The sequence below is a fragment of the Melospiza melodia genome, chromosome 3, assembly GCF_035770615.1.
Source record: "Melospiza melodia melodia isolate bMelMel2 chromosome 3, bMelMel2.pri, whole genome shotgun sequence".
Taxonomy (NCBI): Eukaryota; Metazoa; Chordata; class Aves; order Passeriformes; family Passerellidae; genus Melospiza; species Melospiza melodia.
The window spans coordinates 46,667,499-46,691,485 of record NC_086196.1 but is presented as its reverse complement, the minus strand read 5'-3'; the positions used below and the strand labels follow the sequence as shown (position 1 = coordinate 46,691,485).

The 23,987-nt window shown below is 37.7% G+C and overlaps 1 protein-coding gene across 1 annotated transcript in view; it reads left to right on the top strand.

Annotated features, from left to right (window-relative positions):
- ACTN2 (actinin alpha 2) overlaps positions 1 to 23,987 on the top strand; it is a 67,643-nt gene that overhangs the window by 9,880 nt on the left and 33,776 nt on the right. Inside the window, exons 2-6 of the mRNA XM_063151594.1 lie at positions 13,075 to 13,189; positions 14,437 to 14,556; positions 20,515 to 20,601; positions 21,686 to 21,773; positions 23,826 to 23,904. Of these exons, the coding sequence (XP_063007664.1) occupies positions 13,075 to 13,189; positions 14,437 to 14,556; positions 20,515 to 20,601; positions 21,686 to 21,773; positions 23,826 to 23,904 (489 nt within the window). The remainder of the gene's footprint in view (positions 1 to 13,074; positions 13,190 to 14,436; positions 14,557 to 20,514; positions 20,602 to 21,685; positions 21,774 to 23,825; positions 23,905 to 23,987) is intronic.

Below are 23,987 nucleotides of genomic sequence, written 5' to 3'. Positions count from 1 at the left end.
CATATATAATCAAGTCATCCAAAGATCCCAAGTAAGGTTTTGCTATTTATTCTTAAAGAAAATGTAAGTAATTTAGGAACCTGAGCTTTAGCAACTCTGAAATTTGTCTGAATGTCTGCTGTCTTATAGGATATTTTAAATGTTTTAGAAAATGGTATTCTATAGATAATGCCTCATAAAAATAATTAAAGCATAAACAAATTAACCCAGTATGTTTAAGTGGTATCTTTAACCACAGAAATAACGAAATTATTTAAAAATCAGTTTCTTAAACCAAGCATGAAATAAAAATTGAATTTGTTTTTAGTCATCAGTTACAATAGTAAAATAATTCACATGGACAGATTATGTGCTTTGTGTATTTAGAAATACTGCATTGAGTAACGTGGCATATATGCCACAGAAGAGCCTTTTGTTGCATAATTGGGAATTAATGTACGAGATTTTCCTTTCTCTGTAAGAGTATCAACTGAAACCTTAGTTTAGATTACAAGTGAAACTAGATTTGGTTGTCTCCAAATGTGCAAAGACAACGTTTACTGTGTAAATGTTTTGGGATCTGACTATTGACATATTTTCCTAGCATTTATTGGTGTCAGAGACCTAAGGATGTGTGTTTTGGTAAGGGTAAAATTGAAAAAACTTTCAGTATCTGTCACAACCTGCTTTTATGATTATGGAAATGCTTTAAAAATGCTGCTAAATTGGATAGGAACATAGTTTTATCCCACTCTGACTGTATTGACAAATTTATAATGTATTTACTTACTCACCTGGCAATGTAGTGTATAATTACTGGATAAAGATAGCATGATGAAGAAAATCAACAGAGAAAGCAAAGGAAAGACATTTAGAAATCCAGTCAACTAAATCCTGCATTAGCCTACTTTAATTAATCCTTCTATTTCCAGAGAACATACCTTTAGTTCCTTCCATACTGTAATGTTCTTTCATCTCATCATAAATAGTATTTGGCCATTAAAATATGTATCTGCTGCAACAAAAGTGTTAGCCAGTGCTGTCTGTGATAGTTCATGAGCTCTTGGGAAACCAGGAGGAACACTGTAGGTACAGCTGGTGGAAGAAGGACCTAAGAATGGAAACAATAGGAGATCCTGTCTCTTTACTAAGAAGGTTCATTTGTCACTGACAGGGTAGTGACAGTGCATGTTCCTTGTTTCATACACTTGAGAGAAAGCCCCAGGCAGTGTGAGAGGCGTTGACTTCCCCTTTGAAACATACCTGTGGGTTTCTCCCTTGAAGATCCACCACAGGATCCTTTTAGGATTACCTGTACTTCATTTTCAACTCCCCACAAGAGTTGAAGGGAGAGACAAATTAAACAGATTGTTCTTTTCTTCTGTAATAGTGAAGAAGTGGACAATTGGAAAATAATATAGAGGGAGAGAGAAAACAGTAAAATGGTTTGTCTCAAATATTTTATCATTGCTGAAACAGTTCCCTTCATACCTGTTGGCTTTTTTAATGCAAATCTTTTCCCGAAGAGGCCTTATAGTTTGCTGATACTCTTGTGAAGCAGAAATACAGGAAAGGTGGTGCTTGATAATGAACTTTGAGCCATGTAGAAATGGGTGAATTTCTTTTGACTCTATGACATTTCAACTTTTTGTTGTATGTTTTGGTCCCATGACATATGAAATACCTTTTCCTATGCTTTTTCTTTTTGATGGTTTTTCAATATTTAGATACTTTGTCTAACTAGCATTTCGAGTGAGGCTTCCCAAATGTCACTTTGCTCAAAAGTGATCCAGAAAGCGCCAGAATGCAAATAGGTATCTGCTCCATTAACTGAGCATGCCTTTGAAAGTATCAGGAGTTGTCTTAATTTTGTTCACCCAAGATCTGTATCTAAAAGTCTTGTAGAGAGCAAGAGAGAGGGTGCATGGAAAAGAGATATTTGGGAGTGTGCATCAGTACTTTGGGGTTTCTGACAGAACCTACATACTTCATGCTCTCTGCTTGGGTCCCTGGTGCCTTGCCTGACTGGTTGAGGAGGGGTATTTGGACAGCACTTTATGAGATATGAATATGTACCTCTGTATAAATGCAAAGATGCAGTCTTTATTGCATGGATGACTGTACATTTCTTTGTGGCACTCAATTTTTGTGCAGTGTAGTGGCAAATCTGTTTTTAATGCCCTGACAACTGGGCAAGAACTAATTTATTTCCAGGCATGCACTGTGAGGTTCTGTGGCATAAAGTGATTGGGAATGCTGTGTAAGATGTTAGTAGCCATACTGCTGCAGGTTCTAATGTCAGGCTTGCTTGTTTATAGAGTGTACATGCAAGCTCTGCAAAGTGCTGTGTATCAGAGCAGAGAATATTTGGTTAGGGCACTCTAAAGTTAGCTTACCCTGTTAGAGGGAAATATTGTTGTGCCATGCAAATAGCTGGCAGTCCTCAGAGGTTCAGGCTGGATGCTGTGAACTCCCTGCTGTGCCGTGTAGGAGTGCCCTGGTTCTGTCAGAAAGGCACAGGTCCTTGTGGGGGATGCATCTCTATTTCTGCAGATTTCAGTAGGAGGCATTTTGAAGGGCAAAATTTGGCAGTGCTGCATGTAAAGAGAAAGTCTCCTGTGATTTGTTAATTGCTGAATTAATAAATGCTAGAAATAATATGGTAAATTTAAAGAGATCAGCATGTTTATAAACTTTTCCTTTGAGGGAAATACAAAATCAACATCTAAAAAGAAAAGATAAAAAAGCAATTGACTAAAAATGTATTATTTAAAACTTTCCATTTGTGTTGTTCCATTGGTTCCTTTTTTTGCTTTCTGTTTGGTTTTGTTTTTAAAACTTTACTGCCGTTTAAGAACTGTATTCTGAATATAGCTGATTCACAGATAATTTTTTCAACAATATTTGTTTTTTGAGGATTATGAAATACAATTTCTTTCACTTTCTACAGCATTTTATGTTTGCAAAATATACATGAGACTGTGAAATACACTCCACTGTAAAGATTAACAGCCTGTCTCATCCTGCATTTAGAGGTTTCAGTCCATGGAATGTATTTATACTTCCTTCTCCTGTGGGATAAAGGTTTTGGACGTGTAAAGAGGTTTTATAACTTGAAGGAACTTGTACAGAAAGCTGTGGAAGAGCAAGAACTCAAACACTGAGTCATTACTCACAGTCTGTCTTTTCACTCTCATTGGAGAATGCAATTTAATATGGGGGCTATTATAACTTGGAAATTTGTTAGTAATTTGAGAACTTTGTTTACTTCTTGGACTATACAATTATTTACCATTCTCTAAAGCTAATCTTCCACATTGAGAATGTGCATTGAATAATGGCATATAATCCAAAATGCAGAGGTATTACTTCTGTTATGATGAGGTATTAACATACCTCTTGGTTTACATAAAAGGCAAAGAGAGCAGAGTCATCAGAAGACTGTTGTGCAACTCTAAATGATGTTATGCATATTGTTACTGAAGTAGAAGGGAAAATGAAGAGGTAACATCATTATAAACAGCAAGGGATTGCTCCCCATCACTCCTTCTGGCTACTGTGAATTATCCAGGGCTGACATAATATAGCTGGTCTTCAGCATTTGGCCAAAGGATTCTCATAGACTATTGTTGTTGGGGACCATCTTTTTTCCAGGGATTCATGCATGTGATGTGAATGAACAAACTGTACTGCAAAAATAGTCATTCACATCCAAGAGAAAGCTGACTTGTACTGCTTAGCAAGGTGGTGACATTATTAATTAAAAGTCTCAGTATTGCAAACCCTTCCTAGTGGAATATTCTGATAACTCCCACACCCCAGCTCATGATGAAAGATAACCTTGTGCTGAAGATGGACTTTTAATTTATTGGTTGGGAATGTGTGGCTGATGGGAACCTTTCACTTTTAGGTCAGTGTTTTGAACCCAGGCCAGGTGAGTAAGTGACAAGGTTGCTAACACATGCAGACTGTTTGGTAATATCTATGAGGTGAGTTGTAGGCTCAATTTAGCTCTGAGAGGGACAGGTGTCCCCATCACTTAAACCACCAGAAATGGCAGCTTCATTGGAGGTGCCCAAAACTGACCTTATTAGTGAGAGGTAGGGACAGTGACTTTTCATCCTAGAGGTGAAAGCTAAAAAAATTCCTGTATGTGAAAATACTTTCTCAGATTGCATCTGTGGGGTTACTCACAGTCATTGCTATTCTTAACAGTTCCCTGAGCTACTTCTTTCTCCATGCTGGAGAGGCTGGCACATTCACTAAAGAGTTTAAGGAGAGAAGAATAATGGCATGTAACTAGATTTACAGTAATAGGTAACTGGTTTATACTAAAAACCTCAACTTGGTTTTTAAATGCAGAATTAATGTTGGATGACAGTGTACAGATACTGAAGGTGTTGGTAGTTGTTATGTATTGTTTTCTGTCTGTTCAGAGTAGGTGCTTGTTTTGATTCATTTTTTCACAGTTCTCTATTTACAAGACATTTATAGTTTTGTCAACTTCTTCCTAATCTCTCCTGCTACTCTTTCTTTATCGGGCTTTTTTTCAGGATAGTGTTTGAGCATCCCAAAAACAATTATTAATTTCCCCACAAAATTGTGCTGTGGAATATGGAGGGTTTATTATCATCCTTGAATACAGAAGTGGGATGCTGAAAAGCACTCAGCTATGGCTAACATTTGCTCCTATTGTGAAAAGGATTATGGTCCCTTGTGAGGAATCATGGGTCATAATTTGCTCAGCATTTAAGACAGTAAAAATATTTTAAAAATTCTTGTCTTAAGTGCCTTAAAGGCTGTTGCAAAGCTGGGGAGAAAATGCAAGCATCAGGGTCTCTTCTCAAGGATGACAATACAGACCTCAGAAAAAGTGCGTACCCATAAAACAGATAATGGAATCCACTTTCATTTTTTTTTTAGTTTGTTTAGTTTCCCATAAACACTCCTCTCCCTATTGACTTTGACTCTCTGTCTAGCCTCTATTTATTCAATTTTGTTTCATTATTGTTCTCTGTCTTCATCATCTTTTCTTTTTCTCTAATATCACTGACAAGTCTCCAATATTAGGTTTCTTTTTGCTAAGGGTAATTAGAGGATCATATGAAAATAGAGGATGGAAATGGGGATCACCACTTAAAGAATACTCTGACAGAAACAAAATTTACAGCTACCTTTTGCTTGTCAAGTGCTTGGATTCCTACAAGGGAGTTGCTTTCTGCTGAGTGACTTCTTTTTTTGTAGTCTTTGGATCACTTATCTGGCAGGACACAGTCTGGCAGGAAAAACTGTCTTCTTGATATTCTCCCTTTTCACAGCTGCAGTGTAGATGTCTGTTAGGATATAAATCTTCCATGAAGATCATAGAAAGTACGATTGGGAGAATCGAGACTTCTTGCTTATCTGAATCTGGCTTTCTTCAAGTTATTTCACTGATTTGTTAAGATTAGTTTGAATTGTAGCTCTGACATGAAATATGCTTGCAGACCCATGGTTTTGTTGTCTTACTCAAATGTGATAAGCATGCAGCCTGTTCTGTTGTCCATATGAGTAAGTAAAGGGCTGTATAGGAAATTCTTCAGGGCAGATTCTTACAGAAGTCTGTTTAATGAGCCCTTCCACTTAGACTGGGCCACTACTCACCATTAGTAGGAATAAACACACTTTTTTTTTTCCACTATGGTTTTGTGTTTAGTTTTCCCATTTGATAAATAGTTGCCTGCTATTGCAACTGATTTAGGTACAAGAAATAAAAGAGATCTGCTTCTGTAGAGTCTGGGTGGAGTTGCTTTAAAATACTTTGGCTTAACCAGTGCAACTAGGACTAATGGCTAGAGTCTAGATAAAGTCGTGAGCAGAGGATGTGTGTATACATAAATGCAGGCTTAGAACTGTAGTACAGTGTTAGTTTTGCTTGCTTGTCCTTGGAAGTTTATTTTAATATAAATTTGATTTAGCAGAAGCTGATGCTTAATTACCTAGTTTTCCACTTTCATGTAAACAAAATATGCCAGACCTTTTGTAGGACTGTGTTTCTCAGTTTTTTATTCAAATTGCCACATGTAAATTTTTCACAAACCATTCTGGTCTGCTTAGATGATAGGAGTGTGTTAAAAAATATTCAGAATTCAGAGAACACATCAGAAGCAGGCAGGAGTGGGGTTTTTTCCCCCCTGTCAGTTACTTTGTCTTTCTAATTCCTTCACCTTAACAAATTGGGTAGCTTGCAATTGTTGTAAAGATAAGAATGAGTAAAAAATCTTACTATTTTTATAATGCAAGATAAAACCATACCCATGCTTTTAATAAAGGTTTTCATAGGATCTCTGCATCTTTTATTTCTGTGTTATTTTTCTGAGTAAGCATCTCTTACATGCATGATGCTTGAAATTCCAAAAATTAAAAGTAGATTTAGATGAGCATTTTCCTATGGATCCTAAGTACCTTTTAGCTTCAAAAGCAATTTTTAATATTGCATATGTTCTCACTTCTGAAATATAATTTTCTTTGTTTGAAAATACATTTTGAATAGGCAGAATAATTTTAAATTGAAAAAACACTGCAACAGTCAACCCTATGGTACTGCATGTATTTTGAGAAGTCACATAGTTGGATTTTACAGATGCTTTCTCAAATATTTCTTAATGAGTGTCATCAATAGTATTGAAAAAGGAAGGGGCTTCCTTCAGAGAATAGAGCTGTTGGAGCATTATATTGATGGTCCATCAAAGCTCTGAGTTGTCTGAACGCTTGCCTAAATTTTCACATTTATGCCTGAGGCTTCTCTTTTGCATGTAAAGATGGGCTTATGTGCCTAAAGCTTTTCTGCCTTTTCCAGCTATCTCAGGTGATCCAATGAAAATATCTGCTTGCTCCTAATAAACTTGGCATTATTTTAATTGTTTTACCCTCTTCAAAAACCTTGTGAAACCTCTCAGCTTCCTTCCTTTCCTTCCTGTTCTTTCCTTAAGAGAAAAGGGCTGAGGTGAGGATAGTGCAGGCAGTGATCCATACTAAATTCTCCATGCAACTTGCTACCACCTGAGGTTTTTTTTTCCAGTTTAGACCATTGGGAAAACAAACATTTTCTCTGTTGTCTCCTCTGAAAGAAAGAACTAATATCACTCACTTTGTAACAAAAGGCTTAATAATCTTGACATTGTTCAGGGTTCAACCTTGCCAAATTATTCTTCAAGGGCTATTTACATGCTCTGGGTGTTTTTTGGTAATAGCGATCACTGTAAAACAGACGTGCAGCCATTCAGTACTGGAGGCAGTTGCATGTTTTACAGGAAACCCGAGACTCACATGGGATTAGGCCACCTGCTTTGCAAGGACTGAGGGCTCCCCAGGCTCTTCCATGCAAGCAAAACACAGAGTGCCAATAAGACGTGTCCAAAGTCCTGTGTGATGAATGCATCCCTTTGGTGACTTCTCCTGTGAGTGATAAAACTAAGGGACTGGAAGGAAGTTCCCTGAGTTAGTAGAGCAGATCTGCTGACAGTGCAGAATGTGCCAGCAGATCATATCTGACACCATCTGTTCAGCTATATGGGTGGATGTGCTGGAGCAGGAAGGGCTTACCCCAGCTTTGGATTTGGGGTACTTGTGTTGGAGCTTCTGTTCACTTCCATTGTGAGATGGTTCTGTGCTTATCCTTTCTGGCATTCCCAGGACTTTGGCTTTGACATAGTGCCTTTGATTTAAGGGTTTCCTTTTAATACCATTTTGGATTTCCCCTATCTTAACCTTCATGCCATCCTTCACAATATTTCCCCTCTGCTTCACTTGAGTTGTTGCTATGCTCTGGTACATTTGGTGTTAAAATCCCACGTTACTTCCTGATGTTCTCATGTGATTCAGTTGTACTGGTGAAGCACCTCTGCTGTTATTCTAGTTATTTCACTAACATATGTCAATGTATTTAGGTTTCCACTGCAAGGGAAAAGCAGAGCAAGGAAACATTTAATACTAATTAAATCCAACAGCTAAAATAGAAGATTTTATTTCTTTTCAATTCATAAAAATATACTCATGCATGTATACAAGTATAGCTGCTCTAAATGCTTTAGGAACAGCTGAAGATACCATGTGTAGTTATTGGTTTACATCAAGCTAGTTTATAAGTGCTGTTTTAAAAATTTTCTGCTGCATTTCTCATTCCAGCCTCTTGGGAACAGAATAAACAGTCAAGAGAATGAGGGCCAACACAGACTGTATCCTAAGTCCAGAGAAAACCCCTGATTCTGCAGCCATCAGAACATGCTGTGGAGACAGGAGCTAGGATATCATGTTGCAAGTTCAACTTATATTTTAAAACATGGATAACAGTCAGATGGGAAATTCTTCAAGGGGAAACCTCAGTCTGGCCTACTGGGAATGTTCTGGCAGAGCTCCTTCTGTAACACCCTTGTCATGCACTCAGAGCCCAGTAATGTTCTGTATAATTGCAGAGTGAATCACTGCATCCCATTTAGCCTAGAAGTAATGAAGACCCTCAGCCAACACAAAGAGAGAGGAAAAGCCCTTTAGAAGAAGGGCTGTAAAGCAGTTTAAAGAAACAGCTCTATCAGACTGAAATAATTCAGGATAATATGTATGTAAACAAATGTGTTGAATGTTTGTATTTGAAGTTAATTTTAGTCAGGTGAGTTCTCCTGCTCTAGTTATTAGAATTTAAGGTCCACTAAAAACAAATTGTGCTTCTGTTTTCCTTAGAAAACAGAAAATATTAAATTTCCAATTCAAGTAAAACCAAATTATTCCTTTGAGCAAGTAGCCTTTCTTAGGCTACTGATAGGGGTACAGACAAACAGACACACGGCTTTTGAAATAAATATTAATTTTGAACACTTATAAATACTACAGCAGACAGAAAATGATTTGAGTTGGAGTGAGTGAAAGGCAGAGTTAGCCATGATATGAGATATATGTACTAAATAGGATACAGGTGCCAGTGCTTCATTAGGCTGGATGCACTTCTGAATTTCAATGATGAGGGCAAGTGTATCCCCTGTGCACACAAGTTCTGCTGCTGCTTTAGCAATATTCATTATGGAGTCACCGTCGGTGCCAAACTAGAAATTTACTTCACATCTGCAGGAGGTGGAACAATTGTCTTGACTCACCAGTATTGGAGGATGTGGTGACTGTTGCTTTCTCAGTTGTCTTTATCCAAATTATTACATGCATGTGTGAAACTTGTTATCATAGCATCTTGTTTTCTGGCTTTGAGCCACTATCAAAAGCAAATTATCATTACACTCACATAAAAAGGACATGTGGGCGTTCCCAGAGCTGTAGGACAACTCATATCTCAAAGGCACCATTTTCCCCTGCAAAGTGTGTTATTCATTGTGTCTGTGTAAAAAATTGTACAAATTGGGCATACCCTATTCTTTTTTTGGCATTAATTATTGATTGATAGTTAGTTAGGGGATAAATCCTTTTGCTGCCCCTTTTGCTGCTGCCCCTTTTGCTGCAATTTTATTTGTCAGAGAATTATGAAATTAAGTGGCCCAAGTAAATTACCAGGTAAGGGTTTTTCTCCCATAGGTAGACACTTTGCCATCACAGATCTGTGAATTGTGGAGAATATGCTATTGGCAGTCTTCACAAGGAGGCTAAGTGGGCATAGAACATAAACTGGATTCTCTTTCCTGGAGTTACTGTTTCCAAAATAGACCTGTGACAGCAGTAGACAATTAATGGTGCATTAAGAGAACATTCACCTGTGGGACTGAAAGTTCTTTAGCTTCCTTCCCTGCATCCTCTTTTCTAGGGTCTCTCCTCTCAGAACGTTAGCAAACTTTCTTTTGTAAAACAAACTTTGAAAGGAGAAAAGTTTATCTATTTATTTTTTCAGTTTGTCGAGCCATGGAGAGTAAATAAATCCTAAAAAGAAATGTGTAGCTTTGTAGACATTTATTTGTGTTCTTCCTGGTATTCAGCTTGGTGCCTTAAGTCCTGCTTTGTTTCTCTGGGCAATCTGATACTCTGAAATGTTCTGTACAGCTCAGCAGAAAAAGGAATTTGCTTTGTCTAAGTCATTTAATAGCTTTTAAATCCCAATGGATTACAAATTTCCAGGGTACTATATGCTGGCTGTATCTTGATCTCTAGGACTTGAACGTGCTTTGAATTGTTGCTCAATAACTATGAATAGAATTGTTAGTTAAAGCCAAAGCAGTGAGAACAAGTGGTATCACAGGGATGAGGGTTAAATAAAATGTGGATTGAGGAAACTGTTGAAATCTGCAAGCTAAATTGTGCAGTAGCCTTCATGCAGTCATTAATGAATTGCATCACTGAAACACTTCCCTAAGAATCATCTCTATAACCATGTTTAGGCCAGGGAGAAACAAGCTAGTTTGGAAGGCACCAGGCTTCAGAAGCCACACACCAGGAGTCTGCTGTGAAGTGCAGCAGCATTTCCATGAGGCACAGGACAACTGTTGGAAGGGGACAGACAGCACCAAGGCATGGCCGGGGGCACTGGAAAAACAGAAAATTGAGAAACTGTAGTTTAAATAAAAGATGTAACTCTCTTATTCTAGATATAGAAGGTAATCAAAACTATTTAGATACAGATGGTCTAAATAAAGACTCCAATCACAGCAGAGTGCTTCAGCAGAACTTCTTATCTCATTGATGGAGGCCTTGTGGTAATTCCAAATTTATCCTTCAAAACACTACAAATGCAATACAACTGGAAAGAATCTTAAATAACCTACAAATATAGAAAAGCAGATAATGAAAACCACTCTGTCATCAAACTATTTCTTGAAAACAGTTTGTCTCAGCAGTAGCAGCATCTTTTCCTTGTCTATATCACAGCAACATAGGCTGATTATTGTCTGCATAGAAAGAATGACACTAGCAAACCATTTGTCTCTTAGGAAATTCAGTGCCATAAAAATATCAATTTTCAAGTGTAATTATTTAAATTATTTGAAAACTTTGTGATCTCTGCTTAAAACTTATGTTTTGTATCTATCAGTGCAGCATCAAGTAAGTTAATTTGTATATATATATGTATGTATATGAGCTAAGAAGTGCCAAGGTCCTTTTCTTCTTAAGAAACTGAGAAGTAACCTTCTTCACAGTAGGCATCAGATTCATATTTAAGACTTCTCAACCAGTGAGATTGTTGCCATTAAACTCATAATTAAATGAAAAATGAGGAAAACTCATTTACTTGAGTGGTACAAGGTGAACATTTACCATAAATATCTAAAAGAAGGGATGGAAATGGCTGAGGTTTTTCTCCAACTTCCTCTCTGAGTTTATTATGGTGTGCTTGGAACAGTTCTACAAACTGCAATAGCATCTGCAAATAAGCACATGTCCATCACTTAAGCCTAATTCATGAAATGCTAATTTATTTAAAGGTTCAGGTTTCTAATATTTATTGCCAAATTGCCATACAAGGTTCATGTGCATTTACCCTCGAGTGCTTTTTTTTTTCTGTATTTCCATAGTATTATTCCTTCCAGGAAGCTCATAATAATTTTTAATGTTTGTAAATGACTTAATGTGGTGCTAAGCCTTTTGAGATACATACCACCAAAACAAGATACTGCTTGAGGCAGAAAAATTAGTCTTGTAAACTGGATCCTAACCCTATAATGATCCAAATGAAATGCCATCCTAACACTCCATCATGTCATGCCCCGATGGTGGAGGTGCCTACAATCTGTGCTGTGAGGATTGAGATGCTCTGGTTTCAGGTCTCTCATGAGCTCAGTAAAGCTGTTTACCTTAAAATGCGGAGTGTTCTGCCTTCCTGAATGGGAGCAAACATCCCTTTATTAAAATGTGTTTGCAGATATGCTTCAGCTGCAACCTTACTTATCCCTATGTGCACACAGAACAACTCACATTCCTACCTCCTACCTTCTCTCTCCTCTTTTTTCTGGGTACCTAGAGTTAGGGGCTTCACTGCACAGCTCTGCCATATCCATAGCACTTCTTGCTTCCTTTTGATTCAATACGAGAAGATGACAAAAGGAAGTTGTTCCTTGTCAGTGTAGGAGCACTGAGAAAAGAGCCCAGTAAGCTGCCCATCAATTCTTCACAGAAACTGAGTCAAGCCCAACAATAGTCACAATGTTATTCTTTAACAAAAAGTGGCTTTTTTAAGATTGGACCACTTGGCGAAGTTCAGTCCATGTTTTATTAAGGTATCAAATCTGTCTGGAATTTGTAGAATTCAGTTCCAGGGGAGATCTTTGTCTTAATCTACTGGCCTTCCTTATTCTGTTTCTGAGAGATCAGAAATTAAATAATCCAAAGAAAACAGTCAAGAATAAAGAAGGCTAAAGGGAATTTCTTATTTACAACTGGGATATATCTTGTTTCTTTTAAAAACATTTAATTCAAATAATTAAAACCTGCAAATTTGATGTAGCAAAAGAAGGGGAATTCCAAATATCTGATAATTTTAAGAAGCTGAAGTCTAATTTACTAAAAATGTTTAGTAACAGTGACTTTGTTATGTAACTAAATACCTGCTAAAATACCTAGTAAATACAAACTTGCTTTATGTATCTTAACAGACACTGAAAAGCAAGGGCCATTTGTCGGAAGGCTGAGAGAAGTAATGGCTATTTAAAATCAGACTAGTTTAACTACTAAGTTTTATAGTAGCCCGTGTTTTGACTTCTTTCATACAAAAGGTAACATGTACATGACCTCTGCCACGGAATTAGTTCTGCTTTTTACCTCTGCAAGTAAAAGCAGACTTGGTTACTTGCTATGGACACAAAAATATCCATGGTTGCTTTTGTGGTAATTTTTTCCCTGCAAACTTAAGTATCTGCATTTCTGTCCAAGTTTTGCCTTTATGTGTAGAACTTCTGTCTGAAGATGCATCTGCAAGCAGAATCTAGCACAAAATTGTTTCTATTCAAGAAATTCTTTGCATCTTCATGAACATCTGGGGTAAGAATTTTGTACTTGGCAACATGTATAGAGTGAATGGGAGCTGGACATCCAAATTTCACATACAGAATTTACTCAGATGGCTTAGCAGTTGTTTGAAAATAAGTACTGATAAGTTGTTGATAAGTATTTTTTTTTAATTTGCTATTACAGACGTTTACAGCCTGGTGCAATTCCCACCTCAGGAAAGCTGGCACACAGATTGAGAACATTGAAGAAGACTTCAGAAATGGCCTCAAACTGATGCTCCTCTTGGAAGTTATCTCAGGTTAGCTAAAATAAAGTGTTCTGTGTATTTACAGCACATGAACTGAAACACTCTTGAAGGAACAAAAATTGCTAACGATTCAAAACAGTGAACACAAACTCTAAGTAGACTGAAAAATGAGAAATTAAACACACCGTAAAGCAAAAAGGAGGGGAAAAGAAGCTCTGCTTTTTGCTTGTCTCCAGAATTTTCTGGTTTGTGCCTGTGTTCCAGGATGTCGCAATGTATCAGGGTATCATTGACATCACAGTGGTGCTGGACAAAGCAAAAACATCGAGGACCTTGTCTTAGCCCCTAACATTTAAAAAGCCTTTACACATAGGTTACAAATTCATTTTATTCTGCTTTTAGCATAAACATTTTGCTTTGCTTTTAATGACTTTATTGGTCATACCAATGCTTTCAAAAGTGAGGGCCTAAAGCACACCTAGATCAATATTTAGTCACAAATAAAAGGTCTCATTTTTCAAAAGAGTGAAGCATCTAAGGACTTTTGCTCACTGATGTAAACTCACTATGCCCCTTTTGTTATGCATTATTCAGTGGAGCAGTCTTCAAGGTAAGATCAGAATTCCCTTAATGGGAATAGCTCAAGCAACAAATACACAAGACAGTTTAGATTTTTGCTGGAGATTTCAGTGTGGAAAGAAATTCTTCAAATGATCATTCCTCATGAAATGGAGAATCTCTTTTGAAATTATTACTCTTTGTGATCATTTGAAAAGATAAGTTTGTTCAAACACATTAGCCCTGAAATGAGCTCTCTGCTGTACTGGATGAGGTTGTTAAAAGCCATTCTTCTGGGTTAGATGTGCAAGGATGCTATGGCTGATCTGCTGGATAGAATCCAGCCTCTCTTTACGGTCTGGCAGATAAGGATGATGAGCTATGAGAACATTCTGCCTTCTTAATATTCAACTACTGTAACAGACAGTAGCAATAAACCAGAAGTGGAGTAGGAAAAACTACACATATCTTCCAGATAGAATTTTTGTTTAGGACAAACAAAAATTTTACTCTGGTTTTACTGCTATATCAGAAAGATCAAAATCAGATGCTTCAACATTTGAATCTTCTTTTCAGGGTTTGATTCAAACCTCTTTGGCATTTTTTCAGAAAAATACCCATTAAAATAATTCCTGAATTTTAGGTAATGTTAGGGAACATCCACTCTTGATTTCTAATCACTTTTATGTCTGTAGGAAGGTGTATTTAAGAATAATCACATTAAATTTGTTGTTCTGCAGGGGAAAGGCTACCGAAACCAGACAGAGGGAAGATGCGCTTCCATAAAATTGCTAATGTCAACAAAGCTCTGGATTACATTGCCAGCAAAGGAGTGAAACTTGTGTCTATTGGTGCAGAAGGTATGTGACAGATCTTGACAGTGCATCTTACTTAGGTCACACTACAGAGCAGTCTGGTGGAGACCTTTGGCCACATTATGTTCTCTACATGTGGGTGCCTCAAACATCCCTTAATGCTGATTGCTGGGACTGTATCTGGGAAAGGACAAGAGGTGGAAGTTTTTGGACTCCTGGAGAGGGACAGGGGTATCAATCAACACTAAGCTTAGTTTGTCTCTAAGGTTAAATTGAATTGTCTGTGGTTCAGTAGGTGTTCAGATAATGGGGTTTTTTTTCTTACAGGGCATTGTGGTTTTCCCACAGATAATTAAAAGTAAGGAACTTCTTTAGAAACCAGGTTGGATTCTGGGGTGTGCCTTATACAGTCTGGCATCTTTAAGAGATATTATTCAGCCAAAACAAAGGCTGACATCACTGCTGAGTGGCTGGAACCTACTCTCACTTTATTATGAGATTTTCTGCAGCTGTGTTTCTAAAATTCAGATGTAGAGTTAAGGGAGTGATCAAAAGAAACTGGTAGCTGGGGAGAGATTGAACATATGAAGAAAGTCGAGTGGGATGCTATTTACAAAAGTAATTGCTTTTTTATTGTTCTGCTGTTCAGGTAGCTAAGTACCAACATGTGGTTGGCTAGCTAGATTCTGATAGATGTAAACTGAGCTAAAGAAGACAGACTCTCACTATAAGTGAACCTATGCCTCCCTAGGAGATTCAATTAATTGTTTAAAAATTACAAAGTTTATGTAGAACTTGTTGCTCCATGAAGGTATTTGCATACTGGTTTCCATAGCCATTACCAAACCAAGAATGATGTGACTAGCATGATATTCAACTATTTTTGATTCCAAAACCTCAAGGATATGCTTTCTGTGCTTTTTTCCCCCCCACTCTAACATGTTCTTAGAGCAAAATTTTGATTGTAACCACATTATGATGATAATCACTCCTATATTCTACTGACATTTTTAGGCCTTTTTAGATTGATTTATGAGCCTCTTCTTCCTGTTTCCAGATTCCTACTGGCTTATATGCATCCTTATTCTGGCTTCCAAGCCTTAATCCCTGGGAGCTTACTGTAATTATGGATGGAACAGGAGATTCATTATGTGGGATAAGGGTATCTGTAGAAATAATGGAGAGATCATTGGTTTTACTATGGTTCATTGGTTCATTCATTGGTTTTACTATGGTTTCACCTAGCCCATTTGTTTCCTCAAGTGTTGTTCACCAAATGTGTTTGGTTTCTAGATCTAGAACTCAAAAATCCCAAGAAATGTGCTTCATGGGCAGAGAGTTTGTTTGAATCCACGCTTTATTTGAGACTGAAGTGGGTGGGTCACCTGAATCCAAATTCATACCATCTGTCTTTAGGCACATAATAGAGACCTTTTTTGGGGAATATATCATTAGTGGGGAGAAATGGGCAATTCCCACAGGCACTTCAGATCTCAGAAGAGCTCTACTGCATTTCAGAGGTTCCTGGCTCCTTCCATCACTTGCACAGACTGCTGGGGCACCTGTGCCCTTTGCTCAATTAAATGAAGTGGGATGGAAAAATATGCTTCTACATTAAACCTTTGCAGTAAGGCTGTTCTGAGAGTGACATGGCATTGAATGGACAGCAGAGGGTACTGAAGAGACAATTTATGTGTGGAAATGAAAATTAAGAATACAGATGCATGTTTGATAGCGGGTGAAGAAATGCTGAGCTTACAGAGCATCGAGCAAGTGAAAAGTAGTTTCTGTCATCTTGGGCAGGAGACTCTGAGGCTTCCTAACCAAAACCAGAGTGTAGCAAAAGGAATATCTTGTGGGACAGAGTGGTTGTTCTTGCTGATCAGTGTTTGCACAAGGCTGGAGTATTTAAACTAAGATACATCAGCTCATATCTGCTCCTGAAAGGAGCCAGCCAGCTCTCTGCACTCCCATCTCTCTTATTTTGCCCTGTTTATTGCTGGTCACTACTGCCAGGGTACTCAAGCTGGGGAACAGCTCCTGAGCACTTTCTGAAGGGAAAGCATCTGGCATAGCTCAGATCAGACATTGAAAACATTTAAACTCGCCCTGCTGTTCTTCTTAGCAGCAATTGCCATGGGTTCAAATGCTGTGTGATTCAGGTGCTCTGTGATAATTCCCTTTGGAAGGTGGCAGCAAAAAGGGCAGTAACCTCTTCCAGCTTTTCAGGCAGTTGCTGCAAGTTGACTGTCCATGCATCCAGTATTTATTCCTGTGTGTAACAGCAGGCCATACCTAGTAACCCAAGAGATTAAGGTGATGGTTTCAGCTATTCCCTGTTTCTGGAATTCTCAATCTGTAAAATGGATACATTGAAAGCAAAATCAAATTAATTATCATTAAAAATCCCCTAAATTCTTTGATGGAAACATGGGAGAAAAATTCCCAGCCACTGTGATAGCCTAGGAGCAGAGAGGAACCTGTCATGGTAAGGCATGACACTATGTTGAGTGTGGCCTGATGCCCACATTAGATGACATCCATGTGGGCAGGAGCAGATGGATTCACGTGCCTTCCCTCCCACTCTAAGGAGGCTGAGCACAAGGCCAGCTCTGGCACAGACATGCTTAGTGCCCTGTAAAGTTTACTGCATCCTCTCTCTAAATTTGTTACCTAAAGCACAGCATTGTGCTGATGCAGCAAAGCAGTATCACACATTACTGGGTATGGTTTCACATTGTGGGACCTCTGGCACCAGGGGGTGTTTAACGAGTCCCTGTGCCCCCTGGAACTGCATTCCTGCTCCCACACTTCACAGCCCTGCCCTCTCACTTGGGCTGACAACTGTTGCTGTAGCTCTGCTGGAGACTGGATCAGCAATCTGATCTGTTTTTAAAACACACTTCACTTCTTTTTTTCCTTTTGTTGCATTTTTCAGTGTTGTTGACCAGGCAGTCATTAATAGTAGGTTGGAGTGAATGCCAGAAAGGAGGAGAGCACAGTGATTCAGGTGCTTGTTTCCTTATCAAAGTCTACAATGCCTTAACTCTCTGCCCCTGTGGGTGAGCATGGGGCTCGTGGGCTTGCCCTCACCCATCTGTTTGGGCATTCTCTGAGTTACATGGATGCTTGGAATACTTTTTAATTCCCAAAGCATGAAAGTTTTGTATCTATATCTGCTGAGGATCATGTTCCATTATCTGACAGACTGAATGGTGAAGAGCACGTAGGCCCAAGGGGAACAACTGGCATTTAAAATGGGGCCTCAAAACAGTGATTCCTGTGGGACATCAGTACAAAAATAAAATTAATATTTTTAAGGGTCCAGGAATATTCTTTGAAATCATCATTATTGTTCTGAGCCTGACTTCTCTTGGCTGTCTGTGGAGTGGAGAGAGCTGATCTCTTTTAATTGTGATGCTGAACAGGAGCCAAATTTATTTACTCTGATCTGTTGTGTCAAAGAATATCTCTCTCCACTGGTCATGAAATGAGACTACAGAGTCAAGAAGCTAAAATTAAAAACTGTGAAAGTGGTCCTTATGAACCGTTTGAAGTCCAGGACTTAGGAATTTTCTCTTAAGTTTTAAAAAAGTGTGGTAACTCCATTTGGAAGGCACTTGCATCCTGAATGAAATCAACTGGATATGGAGAACCCCAAAAGACAAGTATCCTGTTAATAGTATTAGGAAATACTTTTGTACTGCTTTTCTGGGAAATGGGAAAAATATTAAAGACCAAGTGATGTGTGCATCTGCTACAAGAAGGTTAGAATAAAAAAATAAATTAATACAAGCAACCAAAGCAGAATAAAAAAAATGGGACTAAAGCCTTTGAGAAATTGCTTTGCTTTACTTTTTCACTAGAGAGTTTTTATTGTTTCTGCTTCATTTACTCTTTTTTTCTGCCCTTATCCCCAGAAAGCTGTAGCTTTGTGTATGTGAGGGGTAGGAGCTATATTCCAGCCAGAGCCAACAGGCAGTGTGAAAAAATTAATGAAGTCTTCTTTTGACCTCTAGAGGAAAATTATAGGAATGAATCAATGCCTTTTTGTCACTGATACTTTTCAATATTTTATCGACTTTGTTTTTCTTCCTTGTCTTGTATAGGAGTCTTTTTTGTTTCGTGCAAGCAGTTTTGTGAGAAACCAAAGCTGGAAAATCACTTGAAAATCCTCCCGAGGCTCAACACAGAAAATTCCCTCTCTTGCTCTTTCATTCTGTATGTGTGTACATACAGATATGTAAATCTAAACAACGATGTGGTGATTATGCAAATCTATTAAATGATTGCCTGAGAATCAACAATGCCTCCTGAGTATTTAAATACATTTATTTTCCATTTGAAAAATTTGTCTTTACTCTATATACATATCAGACAGCTGATCAAAATTGTGAAGTGACTTGACTTCACTCAGGAGGAGGGAAGAAAGAGAAGTAGCTACCTGCTCTAATTGCCAATTGGTCTTTTTTTTTGTCTGGAAGGGTTTTGTTTTAAGATTTGAGGTCTTCCAGGGCCAATAAGGCAGGATGCATGGAAGGCAGGCAGCGTAGTGTAAGAAATCTGGAAAACTAGTGCAGGATCTAAAAGGGAAAGTGACAAATTAGCCATTTATATATAACTTGAATTATCACACTAACAAAATAAGTATAGGGTAATGATGGCTTACATATTTCCTATCATATTTGTTAATTCCATAGGTTCAAATGACAGCTTGTGTCACATCCTACTGCAATTTACCATGTATCTCTAGTCTCAGAGACAGCAGCTGCTCTTGCTCTGTAAAAGTTGCCCCTGCATTCAGGCAATTTTAAGTAGCAGAGTGACTGCATTTTCTGCTGGCACCTCAATTGGAATTTGATGTTAAATTGAGGAAATTCCTCCTGCTGCAAGTTCCTCCTGCTCCTTGCCCAGAACACCAGTGGGCCCCAGGCAGACACAGCTGCTTACTTTTTGAGAAAGGCTGGAGGTAACTTTTAAGTAGGGGAGCAGCTGGTGCCTTCCCTGCTCCACTGCTCCTTTGGTGTGAGGTGACTGGAAAGTCAATCTGCAGTGCCATCTCCTCCCTTCTCAATGCTGCACCCTCCTTATAGTCTCACCATGCTTTTCTGAGTCTCTTGACTCACTTTTGAGAATGATTTAACATTACCAGCACACTGAAGTGATCTAGCAGTACATTTTGGCATTGAGAAATTTCAGCGGTATCACTTAATTACAGCGTGGGAGCATTGGATTCTGACCTGGCTTGTGGCAGAGATTCCCACATTCCCTGTGTTATAGGTAGTCTCAAGCAGTCTTGAAACAAATTGAAACCCCAGAGGTAAAAAAAACTCCCAACATTTATATTAAAGATACTTAAATGTGTGTATGCTTCAGAGCTGTGAGGCATTACAGCCTTGTGGCTGTGGTTCTGAGCAGCTTGGCAGGAACCTGTGTATCTCAGTGTCTCTTGAGCTGCTCTTCTTGTCTTGTCTGGGCTGGCACTAGAGGTAAATTCTCAAACATAAATAGTACAGGGGAAATTCTGAGTACCATTTTATTAAAAATGAATACTGTTCATGTCCTGTAATTTCTTAAAAATTGGGGTAAGACCCCAATGTTTTTTGATTCTGTTGTATTTGAAAACTGTTAATACTGATACTGTTCAAACTTTCAACATTTCCCTTCATGTTCTCACTAACACATCATCCTAAAAGGTAGAGATTTAAAACTGTTACAACCACCCTGAGAGAAACCTTTCAGCATGGAAGGACTGAAGTGACTTTGACCTCAGTAACCTTCAGTTCTACTGAGAGAGTAGCACAAGCTACTGAGAGAGTAGCACAAGCATGAGTTTGTTGAAAAATGAACCCAGGTGAACTCTGTGTGCATAAAAAATTATAGTAAAAGTAGAATTAGTTTATTAGTTACAATGTATTATTTATAGAAATGTGTGATTAAATAAGATGAAATTGAAAAAAAAAACATTTAAAATACTACTACTATATCTATTTTTCACCTTAGAAATCGTGGATGGCAATGTGAAAATGACACTGGGTATGATCTGGACTATCATCCTTCGTTTTGCTATTCAGGATATTTCAGTGGAAGGTAAGAGCAATACAATTATGTTAAATAATTAAGAAATGTATTTAAAGGCATTTTAAAATGAGTTAAGTGAGAGAAGTGTTTTAAAAATAATTTTTCCACAGAAAATGATCCTGTAAGTTCTCTACCTGGTGACAAAATGAATTTCTGGAAGGAAAATTATTTACTCTCCTTATCTTGACAGAGACCTTGAGCCAGCTTTCTAAGTGCAGAAGTTCTGGTCATGTCTCTCAGCTACAGAGACAGAAATATGACTGTGTTTCTGAGCTGTACCCTTTGTGTTTGTCTCTGTTTCCAACATACATTTTTAGTACTGTCCATTTGTCACATTCTTTGCAAATAAATATGATCTGATTATATCCTTCTTCTTTCTATCTATAATTTTTTCCCCTCACTGTTTCAGGATTTTTTTCTTAACTTTCACTTACTAACTGGCTCCAAAAATCATGTTGTTACAATACTCTTTAAATCAAGTCTATGCTTTGAAAGTCTAGAATTCTAGAAACTAATCTCAATTTTCGGCAAAAGTAGAATTGCTTCAAGCTCTGCCTGCATGTTATCCTGCACACATAATTGGGATATTAAATGTGGGCCTAATTGTTTATTTAATAATTTCTGACCTTTACTTATGCACTCAGATGCCCATAGGGTTCAGAAAATAAATGTGGTTTTTTGGCACTTAAACCTCCCCATAAGCAAATGAACTGAGACTACAAGCATATTTCATGTACATTTCATGGCACCAACACAATCTTTTATGTCTATTTGCATTATATTTTTACTGGGTATTTTTCTCCAGGGTACAGTCTACTGTCCAAAAAAATATAATTCCTTTAATTTCTGACATCCTAGAACATTCTGTACAGGCTGAGACTAATCTTAACTGATCTTTGTATTTTAATGAAATGCCAGTAGTCCATTTATATGGAACAACTTTTAGGATTAAATGTTGGTTTATGCTTTTCAGTTTCAGATGGCCAACCACATGTAAGATGACAGGAAATTAATTACTTGAGCACTTTTAAAATTTTCCCTTTTTTTTACTTCCTTATTTTCCCTTTTTTTTACTTCCTTGTGTCTTTTACAGAGACCTCTGCCAAAGAAGGGCTGCTGCTGTGGTGTCAAAGGAAAACGGCTCCTTACAGAAATGTGAACATTCAGAACTTCCATCTTAGGTAATCTTCCATTATTTCAAGAGATAGAAGCAATCTCAAAAATGTTATGTCAAATTTTCCCCACAGTTGTGCAGGTATATATTTGATGAGAGAATTTTGCTCTTCCCTAGACCTTTTTTAAATTTTCCTCCTCTATCTTCAGAGCATTATTTTGGTTAGCCTTTAGCATTATTTACTATGACTTCTGGAGTTACTATTTAAAATAAAAAGATCCTGCTATATACAGAATTACCATGTTACATCTTAGAGGTCCTTTGTATTTTGTAGTAATTCCTGAGTACTGTAGCATAGTGGCAAATGACGGCTTTCAAATGAGAGCCACAGAGAAGTTCTTCTGGCAAAAAGACCAGTGTGTTGAGCATGTGAATATCTCATGATTGTGATGAATCAGTCTGTATGGTTTGCAATGTGCATTGCTATAAGGAGCATAAAATGCACTCAGTAATGCACAACAGCAGCACTGTAAACACATTTGTTTACAGAATCGGGCTCATAACCTAAGTTGGAAAATTTGGTGAAAGCTCCAGCCTTGTGTTTCTTTGTTTTCATTAAGAGCTAGAATGGGAATTCCAGGCCCTATACAGGTTTGGGGGATTTGGCTAGTTCCTAAATCTGTGCCACTGGCCTACCTCATTAAAGTACATGACTTACCATGTGCAGTTTTTAACCAGGTGATCTTCCCTTCCCTGAGAGCCTTCTAGTATTTAAAACAAGAGCTCTATATTAGTGATTTGAATTAATTCTTTATGTGTAGTACCTAAAGCACATTTAGTGTCAGAGAAGATACAGTTCATACATATGTTACAAGATAAGAAAAATTTGTCTGATGTAAAGTCCCTGTACTGCCTCTCAGAGATCTGAAATTTTCTCTGTGTTACTTTCCTAGAATATGCAAAGATATATTTTATAGAACATTTTATGGATTGATGGTATACTGTAAGTTACAGTGTCAGAATCTTAGTGTATTTACGTACATACACTGGTCTGATACATGATATGGGGAAAACATCTTGAGTGGAACTACCTTGATTTATGTTTGTGTGGATTGGCTCTTGCAGTACTACTTTGCAGTGGGCTATCCAGATCATTTTATTTTGCACCTTTTGGAAAAATAAAAAGAAAATTTTCAGTGCTCACTTTGATTTGGTTTTATATTCTAGATGATTTTATATTGTACAATGTAGGTATATTCTGCTTGATTTTTTTTTTTTTTTTTTTGAGATGGTTCTATTATTTGAAGGACCTACCCAGACATCTCAGGAGTAGGGATTTTAACAGTGTTAACATGCTTAGGCTCACACAATTACTTCACAGGACAAGACCTCAAACCCTCAGTCCCTGTGATTGCTTAAAGTCTTTACATAAAGTATCTTTCAGTATAATTGCTTCTGGCTGAAAGAAACCTCTCATCATCTTTCCAAAAATATGTTATTTGTAGCTCCATTCATTTCCTGTTCTTGCCACAAAAGGTAGCAGGTCTGAAGTCAGGCTGAAGTGTAAGAACTCAGATCAAATCTGTCATATGTGTGAAGTGTTTTAAATAAACTGAGCTGATTGATGATTTCTTACTTCTCTAAGCACTTGGTTGTGCCAGTAAAATTCTCAGAAATAACAGAGGAAAAGCCAATTGCTTCAGCAAATTCAAGTAATTGCAGGTTTGCTCTTCTTTTATTTTTTCCCAAATACGCTGTGAGTGTAATGGGAGATGATGCACTTTCATGGATGAATGTGTACTTGAGCTGTCCTAGAACACTGCATGAATTAAGCAATTGACATCAGGGACTGTTGAACAAAATGTACATTGCCTAGAAAGTATTTGAAGTCTACATGGAGTTTATGGAGTATACCTTAAGTGTGTATGGACTGTTGAGTAACATATGTACTATAGATAAAGGAGTACAGTAATAGAGCAGCTCAGAGAGAGTTGACAGGGTGAAAGTTCAGGATTTGACAGAATTTCTGCTTTAATTTAAGCCTTGAGCAAGGATCAAACTGTAAAATGCCATGACTTTATTAACTAATTTTTTCTCCATTTTATTTTTTGCTGTAAAGCTGGAAAGATGGCCTTGGATTATGTGCACTTATCCACAGACACCGACCTGATCTTATTGACTACTCCAAGCTAAATAAGGTCATCAGCCTGGGTGCTACAGCATGCTGTCCTGCAGTGATTTGGCTGGCTTCTGGTTTGCTTAGCATGTTTTCTAAAAGACA